The following is a 23174-nucleotide window of genomic DNA, read 5'->3' on the forward strand; positions in this document are numbered from 1 at the left end:
GAGCCTATCTGCACCATCTTCAATAGCTCCATCACACAGGGCCGTCTCCCTAATGAATGGAAGGATGCGCAGATTATGCCAATTAGGAAAAATCTCAAACTTTCCCCCAACAAGGTATCCAACTACCGCCCGATTTCTTTGCTCCCTTTACTAAGCAAATTACTGGAAAACACATTAATGTCCACCTCTCCACCTATATGGAAGCCTCCCACTGCCTTGATCAGTCCCAGTCAGGCTTTCGTCCTTTGCACAGCACCAAATTAGCTTTGGTCAATGTAACGGGCGATATTCGCATGCTGGCAGACGATGGTCAAGCAGTTATTCTTATACTGCTTGACCTGTCCGCCGCTTTTGATACCATTTCCCATCAAATCTTGCTGGACAGACTGAGCTCTATAGGCATCCAGAACTCAGCATTGGCCTGGCTTTAGGACTTTCTCAGAAATAGGACGCAAACAGTTAAAATGGGACCTTTTTCTTCCAAAACCACTCAGGTCACCAAAGGGGTACCACAGGGGTCATGTCTCAGTCCTTCTCTATTCAATGTATACATTGCCCCTCTCTCGGCCCTTCTCAGGAAGATTAGGTTTATCCCAATCTCCTATGCGGATGACACACAACTTATCCTCTCGTATAAGAAAGACACACCTGATATCCAAAAGTTGTTTCAAGAAGGGATGAGAGTTATAACTTCCTGGATGAGCAGTAATTTCCTACAGTTCAACGCAGGGAAGACTGAAGTCATACTTTTTAAGGACGCTATCACCAGCTGGTCCCCCAGTTGGTGGCCTGATGATCTGGGTCCTTCTCCCCTACCAAAGACAGTTGTCAAAAACTTAGGGGTGATATTGGACAACGATCTCAGTATGGACGAAAACATAGAGGCAATAAAAAAAGCCTGCTTCTTTGCTCTTAGCCTCCTTCTGAAAGTTTTTAATTTCCTACCGGTATCCACACGCAAAACCCTTATCCACGCCCTGGTACTCAGTCGTTTGGACTTTAGCAATGCCTTGCTGATTGCTGCTAAGGAGTCAGCTCTGCAAGGCCTGCAGGTGGTACAGAATACTGCGGCCCGCCTGGTAACCGGAGCCACCTATCGTACCCCCTCTCTCCCTCTGCTGCGTAAACTCCACTGGCTGCCAGTTCAAAAAAGAATACAATTCAAAATCTGCTGTATCGTTTTCAAAGGCATAAACCAGATGGGCCCGACGTATCTTGCAGATAAGTTAGTGAAATATATCCCTCCCCGCTCCCTCCGCTCCGAAGGGAAGGGCCTGCTCAAGGTCCCGAAAATAAGATATGCCAGATTGGGAGGAAAGTCCTTCTCATATCTCGCCCCTAAACTATGGAATCAGCTACCTCCCGAGATCCGCCTCACCACCAACTACTTAGGATTCAGAAAGAAGCTTAAAACACTACTCTTCTAATCTGGTTGCCTGTCCTTACAGTTGTCCTCAGCGCAGAGATACCCCATCTGGGGTGATTCAGGCACTTTATAAAGGACGTAAATAAATAAATAAATAAAATATGCATGTAATGAGTTGTTTTCTCCTGTCTGGCTTGAGGTGGAATACACATCAGCGCTGGTGGCCCTCGCGGGCAGCGGCTGCTAATTAAATTGGCATGCACAACTGAAATGGCATTTTAAACATTGCTGAAGAAGGGAACACGGCAACAAGCTGGACGGACTCCGGATTAAGGATTCCAGCTCATTAGCTGCAGCAATTCCAGTATACCAAGCACAGTAGTACAGTTATTTATTGCGCACAGTGAGTCCACCGAGGTTTGTTCTGCAGAGATGCCACATATTTGGGAAGGCTTCCTTCCGCGTACCCTGGATGGCACACACTACAGTTTATAAAGACCCTTTGCGCAGTATTTAAATGCCCTCTGCCTCCCAGCACGGACATAATCAGGGCAGTGTAAACACCGCTGAAGAAGGGAACACAACCACACATACAATCACACACACAACCACACACACACACACACAACCACACCCGACCACACACACAACCACACACACACAACCACACACAACCACACACACACACAACCACACCCACACCCACAACCACACACACACACACACAACCACACACACAACCACAACCCCACAAACAACCACACACACAATCACACACACACATCCACACACACAACCACACACACAAGCACACCCACACACAACCACACACAACCACACCCACAACCACACCGACACACAACCACACACACACACAACCACAAACACACACACAACCACACACACTCCCACACACACAACCACACACACAACCACACACACGCAACCACACATACAACCACAACCATACCCACACATACAACCACACACACAACCACACCCGACCACACACACAACCACACACACAACCACAAACACAACCATGCACACAAACACACCCAACCACACACAAACACACCCAACCACACACACACAACCACAACCCCACATACAACCACACACACACAACCACACGCAACCACACCCACAACCCCACACACACACAACCACACCCACACACAACCACAAACATACACACAACCACACACACTCACACACACACAACCACACGCACAACCAACCACACATACAACCTCACACACAACCACACACACACAACCACACACACTCCCACACACACAACCACACTCACACAACCACACACACACTCCCACGCACACAACCACACACACACACACAACCAACCACAACCACACATACACCTCACATACAACCACACACACAACTACACACACACAACCACACACCCAACCACACACACAACCACACACAACCACACAACCACACAACCCCCCACACACACAACCACACCCAACCACACATACATACAACCACACCCAACCACACAACCCCACACCCAACCACACAACCCCACACTACCACACACACACACAGCCACACCCAACCATACACACACAACCACAAGCACACACACCCAAACACAATCACACAACCACAAACACAACACACACAACCACACACACATTCCCCCAAATACAACCACACACAACCACACACACAACCACACACACAAAGCCACACACACACAACCACACACACAACCACACACACACAACCACACACACAACCACACACACACAACCACACATGCACACAACCACACACGCATACACAACCACACACAACCACACATACAACCACATACACAACCACCCACACACAACCACACACACAACACACACAATCACACACACAACACACACAACCACACACACACAACACACACAACCACACACACAACCACACACTCACAACCACACACACAACCACACATGCACACAACCACACACGCATACACACCCACACACAACCACACATACAACCACATACACAACCACCCACACACAACCACACACACAACACACACAACCACACACACACAACACACACAACAAACACACAACCACACACACAACCACACACACACAACCACACACACACAGCAACACACACACAACCACACACACAACCACACACAACCACACACACACAACCACACACACACTACCACACACACAACCACACACACATAACCACACACAACCACACCCAACAACAAGCACACACACAAGCACACACACACAACCACACACCCAACCACACACACACAACCACACACAACCACACATACACACAACCACACACAACTACACAACCCCACACACACACAAACACACCCAACCACACATACATACAACCACACCCAACCACACACAACCACACAACCCCACACCCAACCACACAACCCCACACTACCACACACACACACAGCCACACACAACCACGCCCAACCATACGCACACAAGCACACACACAACCACACACACAACCAACCACACATATAACCTCACATACAACCACACACACACAACCACACACACTCCCACACACACAACCACACACACACACAACCACACACACACAACCACACACAACCACACACACACAACCAACCACAACCACACATACACCTCACATACAACCACACACACACAACTACACACACACAACCACACACCCAACCACACACAACCACACACAACCATACATACGCACAACACCCAACCACACAACCCCCCACACACACAACCACACACAACCACACATACAACCACACCCAACCACACAACCCCACACCCAACCATACCACCTCACACCCAACCACACAGCCCTACACTACCACACACACACAACCACGCCCAACCATACACACACAACCACAAACACAACACACACACAACCACACACACATCCCCCCAAATACAACCACACACACAACCACATACACAACCACATACACAACCACATACACAACCACACACACAACCACACACACACAACCACACACACACAACCACACACACACAACCACACACAACCACACACAACCACACACTCACAACTACACACACAACCACACTCGCACACAACCACACACGCATACACAACCACACACAACCACACATACAACCACACACACACAACCACACACACACAACCACACACACAACTACACACACACACCAACACACACAACCACACAACCACACACACAACCACACACACACAGCAACACACACACACAACCACACACACACAACCACACACACACAACCACACACAACCACACACACACAACCACACACACACTACCACACACACACTACCACACACACAACCACACACACATAACAACACCCAACCAAACACAACCACAAGCACACACGCAACCACACACACACACACAACCACACACACAACCACACACAACCACATACAACCACATACCCACAACCACACACACACAACCACACACAGGCACACAACCACACACCCAACCACACACACAACCACACACATAACCACACACACAACCACACACACAACCACCCACACAACCACAACCACCCACACACACACAACCACACACACACACAACCACACACACACAACCACACCATCAGTGCACACTTACACCAGACACCACCAGCCATTAATGCACACTTTCACCGGGCACACACCACCAGACGTTAGTGCACACTTTCACCAGGCACACACACACCACCAGCCGTCAGTACACGCTTTCACAAGGCACACACACCACCAGCCGTCAGTGCATGCTTCCACCAGGCACACACCACCAGCCGTCAGTGCACGCTTTCATCAGGCACACACCACCAGCTGTCAGTGCACACTTCCACCAGGCACACACACCACCAGCCATCAGTGTACAATTTCTACAGGCACACACACCACCAGCCATCAGTGCACATATCAATTGTTATCGCATCCACAATTAACTATTGTAGCAATCGCAGTATGGTGCACTTTACTTTTAAACATATTCATCTAAAGCGCAGCATGCCACCATAGCTACAAAAACAAATACACATTTTTTGGGTCTACAATTTATAGACTTTTGTTGCAATTGGTGTTGCAATATTTAGCAATGCCAATAGCTCAAACTTAATTAATGCGAGACCTATTGCATTGCAAATGCTTGTTTAAGCAAGGGAACTGGTGAGGATAAACATTCATATGGGGGACTCGGGATTTCACCCTGAATGGTGCAGCTTTGTGTGTGGTATACTGGGTGGGCAGGTCTTTGGTTATGCAGTTGTTGAAGCAGCCTCCACCACTAGACTGCCTAGTGCCCGCACATTGAGAATGTGAGAGAACCACAGACCAGGAGTAGCAGAGTCCCCTTTAAGCTAATTTCTCCTTTTTTCCTTAGCCCAGTAAACTGAAGCGAAAGTTTTCCTCCTTCTTCAAGAGTTTGGTTATCGAGTTAGATAAAGATCTCTACGGGCCCGACAATCATCTAGTAGAGGTAAGGGCTTATTTCACTGTTATAGCATTAATTAACTCTTCTTGAATGGCAAAAAGTACTGGCAGAGCATATTGGATGCTGTTGGGATGACAGCTGTGCGGGAGCTTTCATGCATTAATCAGAATTGTGCATTATCAATAACATGCAGAATAATAATCTACACTTAAATTCACATGTGTACACTGATATGTTATTGCTTTCAAACAATTTTGACATGTTCTCTTAAAGTGCATTTTCCTGGCTTATGCAAACTTGGTCTTGCCCAGGCCTCAACGCCATCTTTTCCAAAACAGATGTCTCATCATGTTTGTGTTTCTGCTACATGTCGTCAATCAAGTCATGTTTGTTTATTTCTGATTTACACTGTTCTTGAAGAAGACTCTCTAGCATGGACTCAATAATGTTACTTTTCTTCAAGGTTCTTCTGCATGCATACAGTATTTCATTCATTCACAATGGTTCACTGTTGTTTATACAACTAGTTTGTTCCGACACCTCCAGGTGACATTAGCTCAGAGGGAGCTGAATCAATATCCATGTAGTGGAATAGGGCTTTGATGGTAAGGCTGTATTGGGCTTTTTAATCCAATTTTCAGAGTTATAAAAATTCTATTTCTTTGCTCACACCATGATGTATCTGCGCGTTCCATGATTGACAAACCCTTGATGTTTGGGATGAGACAGAACTCTAATGAGACCTTTCTCATGCTACTAGAGATGTTGTCTGATTTCATACTGATTTTACTGCTCATTTGGGTCTTTTAATATTTTAAATTGTGCCTATTATTCTGTATTGTCTTATTACAGAGAGCCTTCATAGCAATGACTTTATGCATCTGCATTTTAATTATCCTTTTTTGTACCCTTTTGGATTTTTGTAATAAACCTTTTTGAATTATTTATTCCGCCCTAGAACTCACTTATTGAGACTGTCTTTTCTTATTTTACTGTATTTTTGGTATGCTTAGTTGCACCTTATCTTCGGATATTGCCTCATGAAATTCAGGTTTAACACTGTCTCCGATCCACCCACCTGGGTGAGGCATGCAGTTGAGGTGCCCTTGGGAGTGTACAAATTTAGACATACAGTACTCTGTACAGCTTTGTGAAGGTTTATTGCCCTTGTCTACTGGTGGGGGACCGTTATGAGACTGTTGTGCAAGAACGATTTCCAAGATTAGCACCCCCACAATACAGACATACCCGTCAAATGATACCACACAGACATCTGTAGTTGCTCTAGAGAAATGTCAGCATTCTCAGGCCGTATTTATTAAACCTCATAAACACAATGTTAAAATTCAACATTTGTCTTAATACTGCATATCATTTCTGTATACTTAAAATACAACGTTAATCTAGACATTTTTTTTACTTCAACCAACTTTTTCTCACATTCCATCAGGAGTCATGATTGACCACCGCACAGTTCCTTGTGGCATCATTTACAAGGCGCACTCTCCACCCTCGCAAGCTGTGAGGGCTAGGGCCAACCGAAGACCTGGCCCCTAGAAAGAACCATGCCAGAGCAACTCAATGAAGGGACACCCCCTGGCACCCAATCGGCGGTTGCAGCTGGGCAACTGGGCCATACCTTGGTCCCCTGGCGCAGCCAGCATACCTCCCCCCACTCCCACTAGGTGTATTACGGGGTACCTTCTAGGGCCAGGGCCAATTACAGTAGCAGATGCCCTCTGGCCTTCACCAGTGACCATGTAACCCCTGCCCTGGGTCATTAAAAAAATCAACAATCTCTTGAATCCGCCTGTGCTTAATTTGTGATGCCCCACGTTGACAACCCGTTTTGTGGTTAAAAACATGACTCCTTAACCGCCACAGGAATAATTGGTTTACCGACCAACTATGACTCCCCCTAAGTGTAGCTACCTAGTGCTGTAAGAAATGCTGCATCGCGAAGGCCACCAAATTCTCCACAAAAAGTTAATTACCCTGACCAGACAAGTGGACCCCAGCAACCATGTGTAATTGTCTTTAATAATAATAATAATCCACATTTGTAAAGCGCACAATCACCCGTAAGGGTCTCTAGGCGCTGGGGGCCGTCGGGAAGATTAAGCGAGCTATTGCCCAGAGTCACATGGTGCTGGGCTAACCTGCCGCCGGAGCCGGGGATCGAACCCTGATCCCCAGATTCCAGCGTCAGTCGCCCTGGCCGCGGCACCACACCTCTCCCCGCGTTGTGTTCAATAACTGTTTCACTCTGCTGTTTAAACGCCTGACTGATTCATTCAGGCCCTTCACAGACCGACCAAACTTCCAAACTCTCCTTGGAATCATATGAGACGATGCTATAATTTAGCTGGGAACCTTTTAGCTAACCATGCGATTTCAACCAGTAGGGCCTCAAACAGGGTCCTTCTGCCCCCTTATTGCCAAATCATTGCCGCCGATGTGAAGACTGATGAGTGCTGGTGGCGGGAGCCCCCGGGATGTAACTTCCTCGAAAATTCTGCGTAGGCCCTCCAAACGTAGACCGCCCCTACAGTTCCATTGAAATTGAAGACCTGCGTCCGCTGCCTGCTTTCACAGGCGACTCCTGCTGAAAGTTGACCTTGCTTGGCGCATGAAGAAATGACCAACAACCCACACACTGGAGGAAGCCATGTGTCCTAATGCAACATAAAAAGTGGGGGAAAAATAACATTACTGCCATGGCCCAATGATAGCCCCCCCCCATGTTTACAACATATTGAGCTGCACATAGTGTTATCGCAATTGGATTTCCACCTTGCAATCCTTTTTACCTCGTCTGCGCAAAGCCCTGTGCCCAGCAGATGTCACTGCTCCTATCCTAAAAGAATGTGTGTTGCAGGTACCCTGAATGTCTGCTGCCAAGAGGGCTTTGCGCATAACATGGAAAACTGGTATTGTGTCAGAGGAACACCTGAATCATGGACCAATAATGCAGCTGATACCATCCTGGGACACTCTTTCAATTATGCATACGCCGCCCCAACTGGACACCCCAAGAAGCCCCCGGGTCTCCTCAGAATTACCTGATCAGCCCTACAAACTTGGTCTGTCTTAGAGCATGGGATAGTGACCACCAGCGAATCCCCCAACCAGGTAACATTACTAAGTAAAATGCCTCTGTGAATGTCCTGTTTGGACCTTGCCACAAGTTCCTAAACCCTGAGAGCCCCATAGAATGCAAGAGAAAAGGCTGCTGTAAACAACGTCAATTCGTACCCAGTCTCACATACCCTGTTTAAGACTCCCAGCAACCTCCCCAGTTTATCTACATCATTAGGGCACCTCTTATCAGGGATGCGCCCCTACAACCTTTCCCTTCCCCTCAATGCTTGCCAAACCAACAAGCATTTACAATGCAATGGTTTCGCCTTTGGAAAAGTTAGACCTATTGGCATTGTAAATTACAAAATTTGTATTTATGTGTTGGTTTTGAAAACAGATAAATAAATGGCATTGCCATTTACATTGCCATTACCTTAATCTCTGCAGTCACTCTGCAGTCCCTAGCACTCCATAGCACTTCCTAGTCACTCTGCACTCCCTAGCCCTCCCTAGTCACTCTGCACTCCCTAGCACTCTGCACTCCCTAGCACTCTGCACTCCCTAGCACTCCCTAGTACTCCCTAGTCACTCTGCACTCCCTAGTCACTCTGCAGTCACTTTGCAGTCCCTCTGCACTCCCTAGCACTCTGCAGTCACTCTGCACTCCCTAGCACTCTGCAGTCACTCTGCACTCCCTAGCACTCTGAAGTCTCTCTGCAGTCACTCTGCACTCCCTAGCACTCTGCAGTCACTCTGCACTCCCTAGCACTCTGCAGTCACTCTGCAGTCACTCTGCACTCTACAGTCACTCTGCAGTCACTCTGCACTCCCTAGCACTCCCTAGCACTCTGCACCGTCTGTAAAGCAGCTAGTGCTCATGTAAAGCGCTTTGATACCTTCGGGTCGAGTTCGCGCTTTAAAAATATCCCCCAAAAGAGGAGTGTAAGCAGTGTTATGAAAGATACACTTCAATAGATTCCCCACCAACTGGTGCTGAAGTTACTAGGCTAAAGCTTTAGAAAGTGTCCATAATAGCACAGCACTTGCTTCTGTACCACCTCGGGAGACAGACATCTTCGCATGTGGGAAAATCAGTTCTACCACATCACTTCCTTGGATATAGGATTAAAGGAGGTGCCCCACTATACGGTACTGGGCCTGATGGCTCATCACAGGGTATTCTAGACTGCTCGACAGGAAGTGAAACAGACAGACATTTCCGAAGGATGCCTGATTCAGCTGGCATGGAATACCTAATTTAGCTCCTGGGATGTGCCTAGATGTCAGAGCAACCCGAGTCATTTTCAAGTACCGCAAGCAGATAATTATGGCTTTATAAAACAAAGAGGGCGAGTTTATGCCTCCAGGCTGGAAAAAAAACATGACCATATGGTTGTCAGACATGATTAAGAGGCTCGCCTCTCGTCCCATCCCCTCATCGTCTCACATGCGAGCCTGGCACATGACGGGGTTAGGCCCGCTGGAGCCAAGTTCAGGCCTGAACTCGGATAATCCGTGAAACAAGACATGTTTCTTGAACATGCTTTCCGCTTTCTCAGCGGAACCCGGCCCCTGACACGAAGACTCTTCTCCTTCTGCTGCCTCTTGGGGACCAGATGACGCGAGCACCCGCTGCCTGTGGTGCCACGCCAGCTCTCCGAGAGTTGTGAAACAGCGCGAGCTTCCACTACAACACACAGCTGCGAGCCAGGGGACGACTGCACGAGCTCCTCTGCGTGAGTGTGCGCGCTCGCGGTGTCGTCCCAGCATCTGCAGACATGAGGAACTTGAAAGATGCTCGTTGCATTTCATGTTTTTAACTTGAATAACGTCATTTAGTTCATTTTTATAATTAAGGCAAGCGGCCCCTTCTCAAGCAGGATACTTTTTTTTTAAAAAAACTTAAAAGCGACTCGAAGCAGGTATGGCATGCATTAGTGGCCGAAGGACAGCCACATTTCTTTGCCACTTTTGAGAACGTGCAACCTCCAGAGTCCTCCTCCATTGAGCTGGTGCTGGTCTCACCACTCGCCGGAAGTGGAGGATCACGGTCTCTAGTGCCCTGATCTTGGGTTCAGTCAAGATCGCCGGGCACCCGGGAGATATGTTCAAACTTGTTAGTGCCAGAGACGAGTGCATTCTGCACTAGTTGGAGCCTCCCTCGTCACACTGAATGGCATTACCGAGAACAATAGCAACACTACTATAGCATCAAAGTCAGATGGCTTCCAGAGTAGACTTCCTACTATTTCTGCCATTATGGATGTGGGCCTCGTAGGGTATAACTGGGCTTTTATGGTTGTACTTCAAAGAGAGAAAATGCCATGTCGAGGTTGTCTTCCATCCCTTCCCTTGTGTGCAGCACAGTGACGCATGCGGCTGAACAGTAGGTGGACCCTTCTCCCCCTTACCAGTGGTTTCACCCACCCGTCCCTCACCATTCGGGAAGGACAGAAGCCTCGAAGTGTTTCTGCGAGCAAATGCTATGACTCTACAAAACTCGTTAATTAGGACATTTGAAAATGAAAAGCGGTTTAGTTATGCTTACTTGTAAAGCGTGCTCGACCTGAGGATCTCAGTGTGCGGAAGTAAAAAGCACTTTAACGTTACACATAACATTAGAAAAGTCGATGTACATTACAGCAAAGAACTGAAATAAGCAATTGAAATGCAATAGCTCTCGCATTTGTAACAGTCAAAGCTTTAGGCGATATACATTCTTATATTTCTTATTAAAAAAATTTGGTACAAGTGCAGTGAGCACTTAACAAAAAAACTGCACGTAACACACAAAGCAATCGGTCTCGCATTTGTGAAAGTGAGTTTTTGACGTTGTCATTTTTTCTTTTATTTGGGTTTAGTTTTTAGTAGTTTGTTTCCTGTAAATGAGCAGCAGTGGTGGCCACCATAGAGACTTGTGATGTAAGAAGAGGTCACCAAGAGGGAATGGAGCTGTGATGTACCATCTTATTTACACTACAATGAGGGGGGGGGCATACTGATAGCGGGAGGGGGGACGGGTGGGCACACGGACAGCGGGAGGGGGCGGGCGGGCACACGGACAGCGGGAGGGGGGCGGGCAGGCAAGAGGTATCGTAGGATCTAACTAACCTAGGTTTTCACAAATCGTGAGATAGCGAGAGGGGGGGCGGGCGGGCACACTGATAGCGGGAGGGGGGATGGGCGGGCACACGGACAGCGGGAGGGGGGCGGGCGGGCACACGGACAGCGGGAGCGGGGGCGGGCAGGCAAGAGGTATTAGCCCTTACCTAATATAAGGAGTTCACTGAGGACTGTACAGAACGGACTGCCCTACTGGTACTGCCGAGGATCTCACAAATCACGCATCAGCCGGTGCAGGAAGGCGATTCGGGGGCGAGGCGAATCGGGGGCGTGTTTGGCCAGAATGACATGCACAAAGGGGCCGGATGAGCAGGAAGGCGAGGCGATGGCGAGGCGATTCGGGGGCGTTTTGGCCAGAATGATGTGCACAAAGGGGCCGGATGAGAAAAATTCTCCAGAAACGCCCACGAGTCGCCTCGCAGGATGACGGACGCCTCTGTTTGCCAATGGCTAGCGTCCATTTATAGAGCTAGCCAATGGGAAACAGAGGCGGTCCGAACATCCATACTGTAACTCAAAAGCTTTCGCCCTGGGCGGGGCACTGCAAAACTCGCCAGGTCGAAACCTAAAAAGGATTGTGAATGATCTGTGTCCCCCACCTAATTTGGCAAAGAAGGCGACTGCTGCTAAGTGACGCCTACCTGAGGATGTGGAGCCCTCCTGAAGCCTCAAACGTTCCACAAAACCCAGCCAGTTATCCAAACACAAAAGCGGCGCCCGGGGATTGCCCGTGCTGTGTTCTATATAATGACACATAGCCCTTTTGTAGGCTCCCAAAGTCTTAGGTGCGAGGCTGGCTGTGATTAGGTCTGGGATAGTTGGGTTCCAAGCTTCCAAAGGTGTGCCGGGAAGTGTGTGGGTTCCGCCTCCCCCTGTGGATGGTAGCTTCGGATTTCCTGCAGCTTAAGACGAGATAATGCATCAGCAGCGTTATTCAAAACTCCGGGCACATGTCTTGCTTTAAACAAAATTTTAAACAAATCAAAACCAGCTCCTTTAATAAGATGAGCAGTTCCTTGCATTTTGCACTCTGCAAATTAATACTTTCCACAACTGCCATTTTTTCGGAACAAAAGGTGACAGATTGATTGAGAAAATGGTTGGTCCAGATATGCAAAGTCACTAGGATTGGAAAAAGTTACAAAAAGGTGATGTTCATTACCAAACCAGACTCAAACCAAGCCTGTAGCCATGCCTGGGCACACCACTTGTTGCCCAAAACAGACCCGAAACCTATGCTGCCAGCTGTGTCTGTGAACAGACCAAAATATGGACTGGATTGCAATAGAGCCGGCCATACCCTGTAAACATTGAAACTGGAGAGGAGCGACAACCATATCTTTAAATCCTGTTTTTGGTCTGCTGACAGGCGTGTCCTGTAGTGTTTTTCCCCCAGACCAGACATAGCCTGGGCGATGGAGCGCGAGAAGTGACGGCCCATTGGTATTATACATTGTACAAAATTGAGCTGACCCACCAGAACCGTTCAACTGATGTAAGGTCACTTTTCGTGCCCCCAAACACGATTCAAGTGACACTCGGAAGGCCTGGACCTTCTCCGCAGGTAATCTACATTCACCTTTAAGGGAATCGATCTCTATCCCATAGAAAGTCAATGTTGATGCAGGCCCAGCAGTCTTCTAATGAGCCAGGGGTACGCCGAACTGAGACATCAAACCCTTAAATGTCGTTAAGGACTGGGCACAGTGGTCGGAGTCACCCAGACCCAAGAAAAGGAAATGATCCAAATAGTGAATTACTTATGTGGATCCGGATGCCAAAATGAACACCCGTTTAAGGAATGTGCTAAATTGTTCACAATATGTTTATAAAGAACAAGGGAACCCAATGTAATGGTGAGGGACCTTGGGTAGTAATGAGTTTTAAACACAGTGATCCCTAAACATGGACAAAAAAGTTTCAATGAATGAATATTGACCCAGAATCAGCACCAAATTTGAGCCTGTCCAGCTGGACAGATATACTTTTAATTCTTGCAATTGTATACACAAAACAATAAAGTGGTACACAAGCCTGCGTCCTACTAGGTGTACATATAGTTAACCCCTTCGCTGCTAGGCCTCCCCCCACCCCCCTGTGCTAAGCCTTTTTTTGGCTATTTGGGGTAGTTCGCGCTTAGGCCCCTGTAACATTTTGACCACATAAGGTATCCACGCCAAATTTGCATCCTTTTCTTCCAACATCATGGGGATTCTAAAGGTGCCCAGGGTTTGTGGAGTCCCCTAGAAGGGACCCAGAAATTAGCCAAAATACAGCTACATTTTGGGTTTTTTGGGAAAAATGGGAAAAAAGTGCTGCAAATGAAAGCGTCTGTTTTTTCCCTACAAATGGTATCAAAAAAGGGTGTGTGGGGCTGAAATCACCATTTTCCCAGCTTTTAGGGAATGACAGACTTTTGTCAGAAACCCAATTTTTTTAGTTTTGGCACATATCCTATTTTTTATATTTTTTTTGTGCTTTTAACCTATTTCCAGTTAATGGTAGAAATGGGTATGAAAGAAATAATGGATCCTGGAAAGCTATACATTTCAGAAAAGTAGACACAATTCTGAATTCCGCAAGGGGTCATTTGTGTAGATCCTTCAAGTTTTCTTTATAGAAACTAACAGTTAAATATAGGAAAATTTGTAAATTAGTTGAAAAAAACAGCCATGTGTCATTGATTTCACCTGTAGCTTCTTCTATGACAGATGTTTGAAAGTAATATATTGTTACATCCACTGGACCTTTCTGGTTGTTGGGATATATAGGACTTGCAGGTTCATCAAGAACCCGACGAACCCAGAGCCAAAAACTGAGCAGCGGCTTGCAATGGTTTTTTATTATGTACTGGGAATTTAGCAATTATTCTGGGAAAATGTATACATGGAAAAATTGGTATGAAAGACACCTATGTCTTTATGAAATGGGAACAAAATATAGAGTTTAGAAACAGTAGATATTTGCACATTTTCCGAAATTGGGAATTTCCATACTAGGGGGGTATCTCGATTTCCTCCAGATCATCTGAGGGTTTTGCTGGCAAGTGGGCTGGCCGCGCTACGCTGGAGTTCCACGCCTCCTCGTAGCTGGAGTTCCGGTTCCTGACTCCTCCCTCACCTCGTGGTCAATGGCGATGCAGCGAGGCGTTTCTGCTGGCGTTTTCGCGTGTGGCTGTTCTCTGATGAATGGCCTATTCTTGCTTTAGCCGAGGACACAGCAGCAGAGCAGAGCCTAGATTGAGTTGAATTGGAAGCTTTTCCTGGAAAAACGATGAGAAAGGGTAAGTCTTGACCCTTTCGGTTAGTGGTCACCACCGATGTGGACTCAAATCACCAACACAGCATTCCACTGAGAGAGGCAAGGAATAAAGATGTAAGATACCGGAACTTCAAGTTTGGAGTGGCACATTTTATTAATAGTTTACAAGCAGAAAGATAAACGCATATTAATTCTGGCTCTAAGGCAAGTTCCTACAAAGGATCCAGACTTCACTCCGTCTGGGGTAAATGCTAGATGACAAATGCTCAAAATATCTCAAGGCAAGACTGGAATAAAATGTATACAAATGAACATGAGCACAGCTGATCAAAGATCCTATGCTACTGAGCACATTGATGTAGATTTCTAGTGCATTCAGGCAGAATACTTAAGACAGATCTATACTTATTAGGTTAAACATTTCTATCAGGACCCCGAATGGATCAAGGCTAGGAAGGCACAATTTAGAATTAGCTCAGAATAGGACATTTTTCTATTAATTCAGAGTCAGGTGGTTTCTAGAAATGAGACCAGTCCCATAATGACTAGGAGAGAGAGAGAGATAGCTAAAAGGTTTTATCAAAGATATAAAGGAGCAGAAGGGGTCTCTGCCCTGGGAGATCAACAACCTGAGAGAGAGGCGCCGGTGTCCCAGGTCAGAGAGTCGGCTAGCCGGAGGACAAAACCACGCTCAATGCCAGGCATCTGCAGCAAAGTCCTGCCTTAGAATCTGACAGTTGAGTCTGATATACCTGAAATTGAGGAACCAAGGTTCTATGGTGACGCACTGGCCTACGCCCTTTCAGTGTCGGCAGTTTGACCACAGGTGTCCTAGGACACCGGAAGGATGTCTCTAAGGAACATCTTGTTACGGACATTTTGAAATAGAACAAGTTGTACATTTCTGAAAAAAAAAGGACATCTTTGTCACGTACATTTATTATTGCGAGAGGTTGCTGTTTTTCACTTTGTGCAAGCTATGTTTCAAAATATTACTCTAACAATGTTTTCAGGAAGCTGTACCAACGGACACCAGTCTGTGCATGAGTTGAGTGGGTGTTGGCCTTTGTGGAAAATTACTACTTCACCTTAAGCCACTTTGCCATGTTATTTTCAGTGCAGCAGAGAAATGTATTATTAACCTTACTGTGGCTTATTGCATTTTGCTAGGCCAAGACAGGCCTTCTGGGCCTCAGCCTTGGGCCTATAACCCCAGGATTCAGGGAGTTAGCGGGATTTGGTATGTTGATCATGCCTAGCAAAAATTGAGGGCTTTGAAGCATATTTCAGGGTCTCAGTGTCAGGGCCATCACGATATTTCGCTATCAAGACAGCTAAGAGATGCTCTTTCTGGTGATCAGATGGTAGAGCGTGATTTTAACCCTTCATCATCACCCCCGTCTTGTTCATTTATGAACACACTCTTTACTGAGTATCTTGGCGACCCTACAGCTAGTGGGGGTATCCAGGGCATGTCATTAACATAACACTTGAATGTACCTTGGACCTGCTCTTTCTTTTTTGTTATTTCTCCGTCTGTCCTAAGGAGTATTTTGACATATTCTGCATCTCTGTCATTAAGCAGACGCTCATACTGGGCGGCTGTAGGGCTCCTGCTCTGGGTGTCTCTGCCTGGGGGCAGAGGGGGAGCAGTGGGTATGTCACAGTGGGTGCCAGGTGCTGTTATCTCGCCCATTTGTAATTGTACTCCCGTCCCATCCCCGGGAATTCTATCCATGTCTTCATACTTCGCTATCTGGTAGATCCCTGTGCTAGCATAATTCATCCCAACTGCCTTGGAACCTAATCTTTTAATGCAATGGCTCCCAATCTGAAAAGCGCAACACAGTATTATGAGAATCCCAACAATCGGTACTATTAGCTTCAAAATTCCGGTGAGCCACGAAGGCATCCAGTCAAAATTGAACCAGTCTGTTGGAATAATGTCCGCAGGGGCACCTCCTTCGTCGACCATTTCTTTTCCCAAGTTGGTCAACTCCTCAATGGCTCTTGCGATTGATCCGTTGTCCTCGTCATTTCCTGGTATGAACGTGCAGCAAGACTTCCCTATTTGGTGACACAAACCACCGTCTTTGGCGGTCAGCATGTCCAGGAAGTAGCGATGTTCCAGAACCATTAGTCTCAATGGGCGCAGCTCTTCCCTAATGGCATTTAGTCCGTCTCTGGTGCTGTTGATGGCTTTCATGACCTCATAGCGCGTCACTTCCAGCCAGCGAGCATTAGCCTGAGTTTGGAACATTGGGACTGCTCCTCCAAAGAAAAGTTGGGCCTCGTTGAAGAGGCGGAATTCTTCTGGAACTTTACCAAGAGCTTCGCCTGCAAAATACTCCGCTGTTCGCCGGTGGCGGTGGAGGAATGTCACGTCGCCTGACATAGGGTGTGTCAGTATGTGAGAGGCATTTGATGCCGGCACCACCAGATGTACTTCATGCAGAGTCACCAAATAGCACAGTCCGAGCCACTGAGGAGGTAGGTGGAGATAGAGGCGTTCTCCACAAGCCCAGTAGTAGTCCATTAATGCGGAGGTGCCAAACTGCATATCGAAGTTGAAGACCGTTTTGTTACAGTCTGTGTTACGCCCAACAGAGGTGGAGCCATTGCCTAGGAAACAAAGAGAAGGATTTTTTAGTTTAAATGCTTTTTTACTTTCGGGCATTCCTTCCCCATCCCAGGTGTATCTTTTCCCTTCCTTATTCCAAATATTCTCGCAGCTTTCCTCAACATCCCAGTCAATGTCTCCCACCCAGTCTGTTTCGCCCCCCCAAGGGGGGCCTAAGGAAGCTGCCCTGCAGAATAGTGAATGGACATGGATCCATTTATTTTTGACATAGAGCTGTGCTCGTATGTCCAGCACAGTTCTATTGTTGCACGGACAGGAGCTTTCATCGTGTGGTATGGATGGGTCGCACTCGGCTGGCGGTACCGTCACTGTAGTGAACCCTTGTCTCCTGAATAGTGTCTCATAATAAGGTGCGTTTAGGTGTTTCATTTGATAGAATCTTTTTATTTCTTTTGTCAGGGCGGCTGTCCCAGTGACAATTTTGTATATGATGGGGGTATAGTCCCACACTGTTGTATTGACATTTTCAACATATAATTCCACCGCATTTATCTGGATCTGTCCCTCTAAGCGGCAAAGATACAAGTGCAGAAGGCACATGGTGATGTGTGGGGGGACCTCTCTAGGAAATAGCAGTCTGTCAGCCCCTACTGCATGGGGGATGTATGAACATACATAACAGGAATCATTTGTCCTTGACTTCCCCACTGCTGTCATGTCCCTGTACCAGGAGTTGTCTACTAGGGAAGAGTGGACTGAATGATCTCTCACTGATAGTTGTAGGCCTAGTATGGGTCCTAGGCCCTCTTGTATCTTCACAAGATGATCGAATGTTTTGTGCCCTGCCTTCTTGTTATTAGCATTCTTGCGGGGGACAAGGGGTTTTGTTCTGTACGGGGCAATAGCAAATCGGCGTGTTCTATGGTGACGGGAAAGGCGTTGGCGGGACACTTGCTGTCTTCCTGTGATATTGGCAGACCTATCCCATGACCTATTCCTGTCCCCTGGGGTGACGAGTGAGTACTCGGGATGCACACTGGTGGGTGCGCTGCTGGCAGTACTATTTTCTGGGAGCTCAGGACCTAGTGTGTGTTGTGTTGTTGTCTGCTGTTTGAGTGTGACCGCTGGTACGGTTGCTGAAACAGTGGATGGTAAGGCATTTCTATTACCTATCTCATTAAAGCTCTTTACAGCAAAAAAATAGGCGCACCAATTAAAAGTTATTAGTGCCACTCCAACAATGATACAAAACATAAATGTGACAAGAGTACATAACTTCGCATCGTGGCCGCTGTATCCCTGGATTAGCACGGGTGTGCCTTCTTCTTCTTCTTCTTCTTCTTCTTCTTCTGCCGTGGACGGGAAACCACTGTCCTCATTCAGGGGGACCATGGGCATGTCTCTTTCCTCTCTTAGTTCATTGTCTATTGCTGCGGAGGCACAGGAGCGAGCCGAACGTCTCGCCGGTGTATCCATGCTTTTCGTTCAGCTATCCGGACGGCAATTGGAGATGAATCAGTCACTGCAAAGGGGCCGTCGAATTTGGGGTCTTTCCACTTCCTGACGTGCCTCCGGATAAAGATCAAAGTCCCAGGACGGATAGGTGGGAGCTCAGGATCGATGGGGCCCTTCTCCTTCCTTCTGGATACCTGGACAGAGAGGAACTGCGCAGCGCGGGTTAGTGTGCACAAGAAGTCATAAAGCTCAGCCTTAACAATCTCAGAGAATGATTCAGTATCTGTTTTGGGCCTGCTGGGAGGGACCGCTACATTTATGGATCGTCCGGTGACAAGCTGGTGGGGCGTGAGGTGGTGATCCGAGCTTGGGGAGTTTCTTAATGAGAAGAGGGCCAGCGGGAGACAGTAGAGCCACTTTTTGCCAATGGTGGCGCTAATTTTGCTCATTTTGTTTTTGAGCAGGCCATTGAGGCGCTCACAAATGCCATTGCTTTGGGGGTGGTAAGCGGATGTCAGCTTGTGTCTGATGCCTAGCATTGTGGTGAGAGAGGAGAAGATGGCGTTTGAAAAATGGCTTCCGTTGTCTGTTCTAATGGCGGAAGGAATTCCAAAGCGGGAGATGACCTCACGCAGTAGGAATGTGGCTGCTGCTTTTGCATCGCAGTGGACGCAGGGTCCAGCTTCGATCCATCGCGAGAAGGGGCATACCACCACAATGAGATATCGGTAGTTTTGGCATCGATCAATCATATCGACATAGTCAAGGTGGAGTTCTTTGAATGGGCCAGAAGGTTTAGGAATAGTGGAGGCAACTGTTTTGAGAGTTGGGTTTGGTGAATACTGTTGGCAGATGAGGCATTTATTAACAAAGAGCTGTATTAGTTCATAAGCATTGGGAATGAACCAGTCTGCTTGCAGTGTGGTGGACATGTTATCTCGGGAGACATGTGCGGGAAGGTGAAGTTGATCCAGTGCCACCTGCAGTAAGGCTTGTGGCATGACAGGTTTTCCTGACATTGTCTGTCTATAGACAAAATCAGCAGGGTCCTGCTGTACTCCCCTCTTCTTCCATAGCTCTTTCTCTTGTTGTGGTGCACTTTCTTGTATTTCCCTAAGATGTAGTTGTGCAATGTGATCGTATTGTTGTGTGTCATCGATAGGGCATAAACCAGGTGCGTCAGAATGGTCATTATCTGTGTCTGAGTGCTGGCCAGGTGCATCGGAATGATCATCATTTGTGTCTGAGTGCTGGGCTGGAGCTACACCATCGTCCTGCCTTTGTACTTGTCCCGCTAGTGTTATTGTTTGTTCTGTCTGTTCTGACGGAGCAATAGCCTGAGCAAGTAGGATAGGGTGATATGGTGCAGGTACGGGTAAGGGGCCCCTGGCCGCAGCTTTGGCTGCCCAATCTGCCAGGGCGTTTCCTCTGGAAACAAAGTCCTGTCCATTAGTGTGCGCTGCACATTTAACAACGGCTACCTCAGTTGGAAGTGTGAGTGCTTCAATCAAGTCTTCCAGCAAATCTTTGTGGCACACGGGTGTTCCATCTGATTTGAGGAACCCGCGCCTTTTCCAGCGCAGGATGCTTGAGTGTGTCGTTGTTGTAACGTATGCAGAGTCTGAGTAGACTGTGATGCGGTCATCGGCCCCACAGTTTAGAGCGGCAATTAGTGCCACTAATTCAGCAGCTTGAGCTGAGTAATGTGGAGCTAATGTAATGTGCTGTACAATGTCAAAGCAATCGGAGGACTCGTGCTGCTGGGCTCTAACCACTGCGGCTCCTGTGTACCTGATCCCTGTCTCTTGGTCAATGGTGGAGGAGCCGTCAACAAAGTATACTGTGCTGTCAGTCAGGGGGTCCTCTTTTGCTGCTCCTGATTCATCTGGGGAGTATGTGGCACAGTCATGAGTGTCGTCATCTGATGCTACAATGGGATGGGCAAAGAAGGTGGCAGGATTGACTGTGTGACATTTGACGACCTTCAGGGAGGGTAGTGACAGTATTACTTCGTAACCGGATACTCTCTGTGTAGTCAATGTTGTCTTGGCTTTCTGAATTATAGCGAAGACGGCATGTTCGGTGTACAGTGTCAGCGAGGATCCCATGACAATGGGGGTGCTTTTCTCCACAGCAAAGGCTGCAGCAGCCAGGGCTTGTTCGCAGGCATAATGACCTTTCATGACTGAGTCTAACATGCCGCTGAAGTAGGCAATGGGCTTATGGCCCATTGGGTATTTCTGAGTAAGGACTGCAGTCATGACCTGACCATTGCAGTGTGTGAACAGGTAAAATTCCTTTGTGTAATCAGGTGTGCCTAATACTGGTGCGTTTGTAATTTCAGCTTTGAGTTTTCTGAAGGAAGCTGTCATTTCAGGTGTCCAATCTACTTTATTTCGCCTGTCTTTTGCTGCTTTGACTGCCTTCAACAAAGGGGCAGTTATTGTGGAGAAGTCAAAGACCCACTGGCGGACATAGTTCACTAATCCTAGGAACTTCTGCATGTCTTTGACAGTTTGGGGCTCTGGTGTCATTTTTATGGCTTCGACTCTGTCTGGCGTTACTCGTCTCCCTGATGCTGAGAGTATCTGGCCCAGATATTGTACCTCTCTTTGACAGTACTGGAGTTTGTTTTTGTCCACTTTATAGCCTCTGTGGGCTAGCGTGGTGAGCAGGGAGACTGTATCAGTTCTGCACTCTTGCTCTGTAGTGCTGCAGAGCAAAATGTCATCGACATATTGCAGCAAGGTGCTGTGACATTGGAAGTTCGAGAGATCCTCTTTGACGACTCTGTTAAAGACGCTGGGAGACTCGCAGTATCCTTGTGGGAGTCTTCTGTAAGTCATTTGCACACCATTGAACGAAAAAGCCAATAGGTACTGACTGTCTGGGTGAAGGGGGACGCTGAAAAATGCTTTTTTCAGGTCAATCACGGAAAAGTATAGCGCATTCGGGGGAACGTTGGTGAGGATGACAGAAGGGTCTGGGACGATGGGAAACTCTGGTACCACTATGTTGTTGATGGAGCGCAAATCATGAACCAGGCGCCACTGATTGGTCTTAGCCTTACGCACAGGAAAAAGGCACGTGTTCACTGGAGACACACAGGGGTATATGACTCCTTGGTCTAGGAGGGCCTGTATTGTTGGGGCAATGCCTTCCTCTGCTTCCTTAGAAAGTGGGTACTGTTTAATTCTGGGTAGAATCGCGCCTTGTTTCAGTGTTATTTTAAAAGGAGTGGCTGAGCGGATGAGGCCTACATCATTTGGACCAGTGGTCCATAGATGCGGCGGGACTTGAGCCAAGTCTGCCTCACGCACTGAATCAAATGTTGGTGGGGCCCCGGGTGTTCTTTTTTCCACTGTGTGAAAAAATATACACCATAGATAATACATGCGGGAGAAACAATGTAAGAAGCACAAAACCAAGATAGAAAAAACAAACTTGCATTTATTGCTAGTTGTACACATTCATATTAAAAAACATTTGATGCAAAAACATGAAAGCAAAAAATTCATCTAAACAATCAATCGTATACAGATAATGTATTCATAACACAATTGCACAAAAACATATATTAAAACAGTGGCAAACAATATGTATTTACCTAGATACATACCTAGATAAATACATATTGTTTGCCACTGTTTTAATATATGTTTTTGTGCAATTGTGTTATGAATACATTATCTGTATACGATTGATTGTTTAGATGAATTTTTTGCTTTAATGTTTTTGCATCAAATGTTTTTTAATATGAATGTGTACAACTAGCAATAAATGCAAGTTTGTTTTTTCTATCTTGGTTTTGTGCTTCTTAC

At 47.0% G+C, this 23174-nt stretch overlaps 1 protein-coding gene across 4 annotated transcripts in view; it reads left to right on the forward strand.

Annotated features, from left to right (window-relative positions):
- Positions 1 to 23174, forward strand: part of SMARCD3 (SWI/SNF related BAF chromatin remodeling complex subunit D3) — a 1739068-nt gene that overhangs the window by 729012 nt on the left and 986882 nt on the right. For all 4 annotated transcript variants that reach the window (XR_013601619.1, XM_078662891.1, XM_078662892.1 and 1 more), the window contains one exon: positions 5802 to 5897. Coding sequence is in view for 3 of the 4 variants with exons in the window: in XM_078662891.1 (XP_078519017.1) it covers positions 5802 to 5897 (96 nt within the window). In the remaining variant the exon portion in view is untranslated. The remainder of the gene's footprint in view (positions 1 to 5801; positions 5898 to 23174) is intronic.

The sequence above is a fragment of the Lissotriton helveticus genome, chromosome 10 (assembly GCF_964261635.1).
Source record: "Lissotriton helveticus chromosome 10, aLisHel1.1, whole genome shotgun sequence".
Lineage (NCBI taxonomy): Eukaryota > Metazoa > Chordata > Amphibia > Caudata > Salamandridae > Lissotriton > Lissotriton helveticus.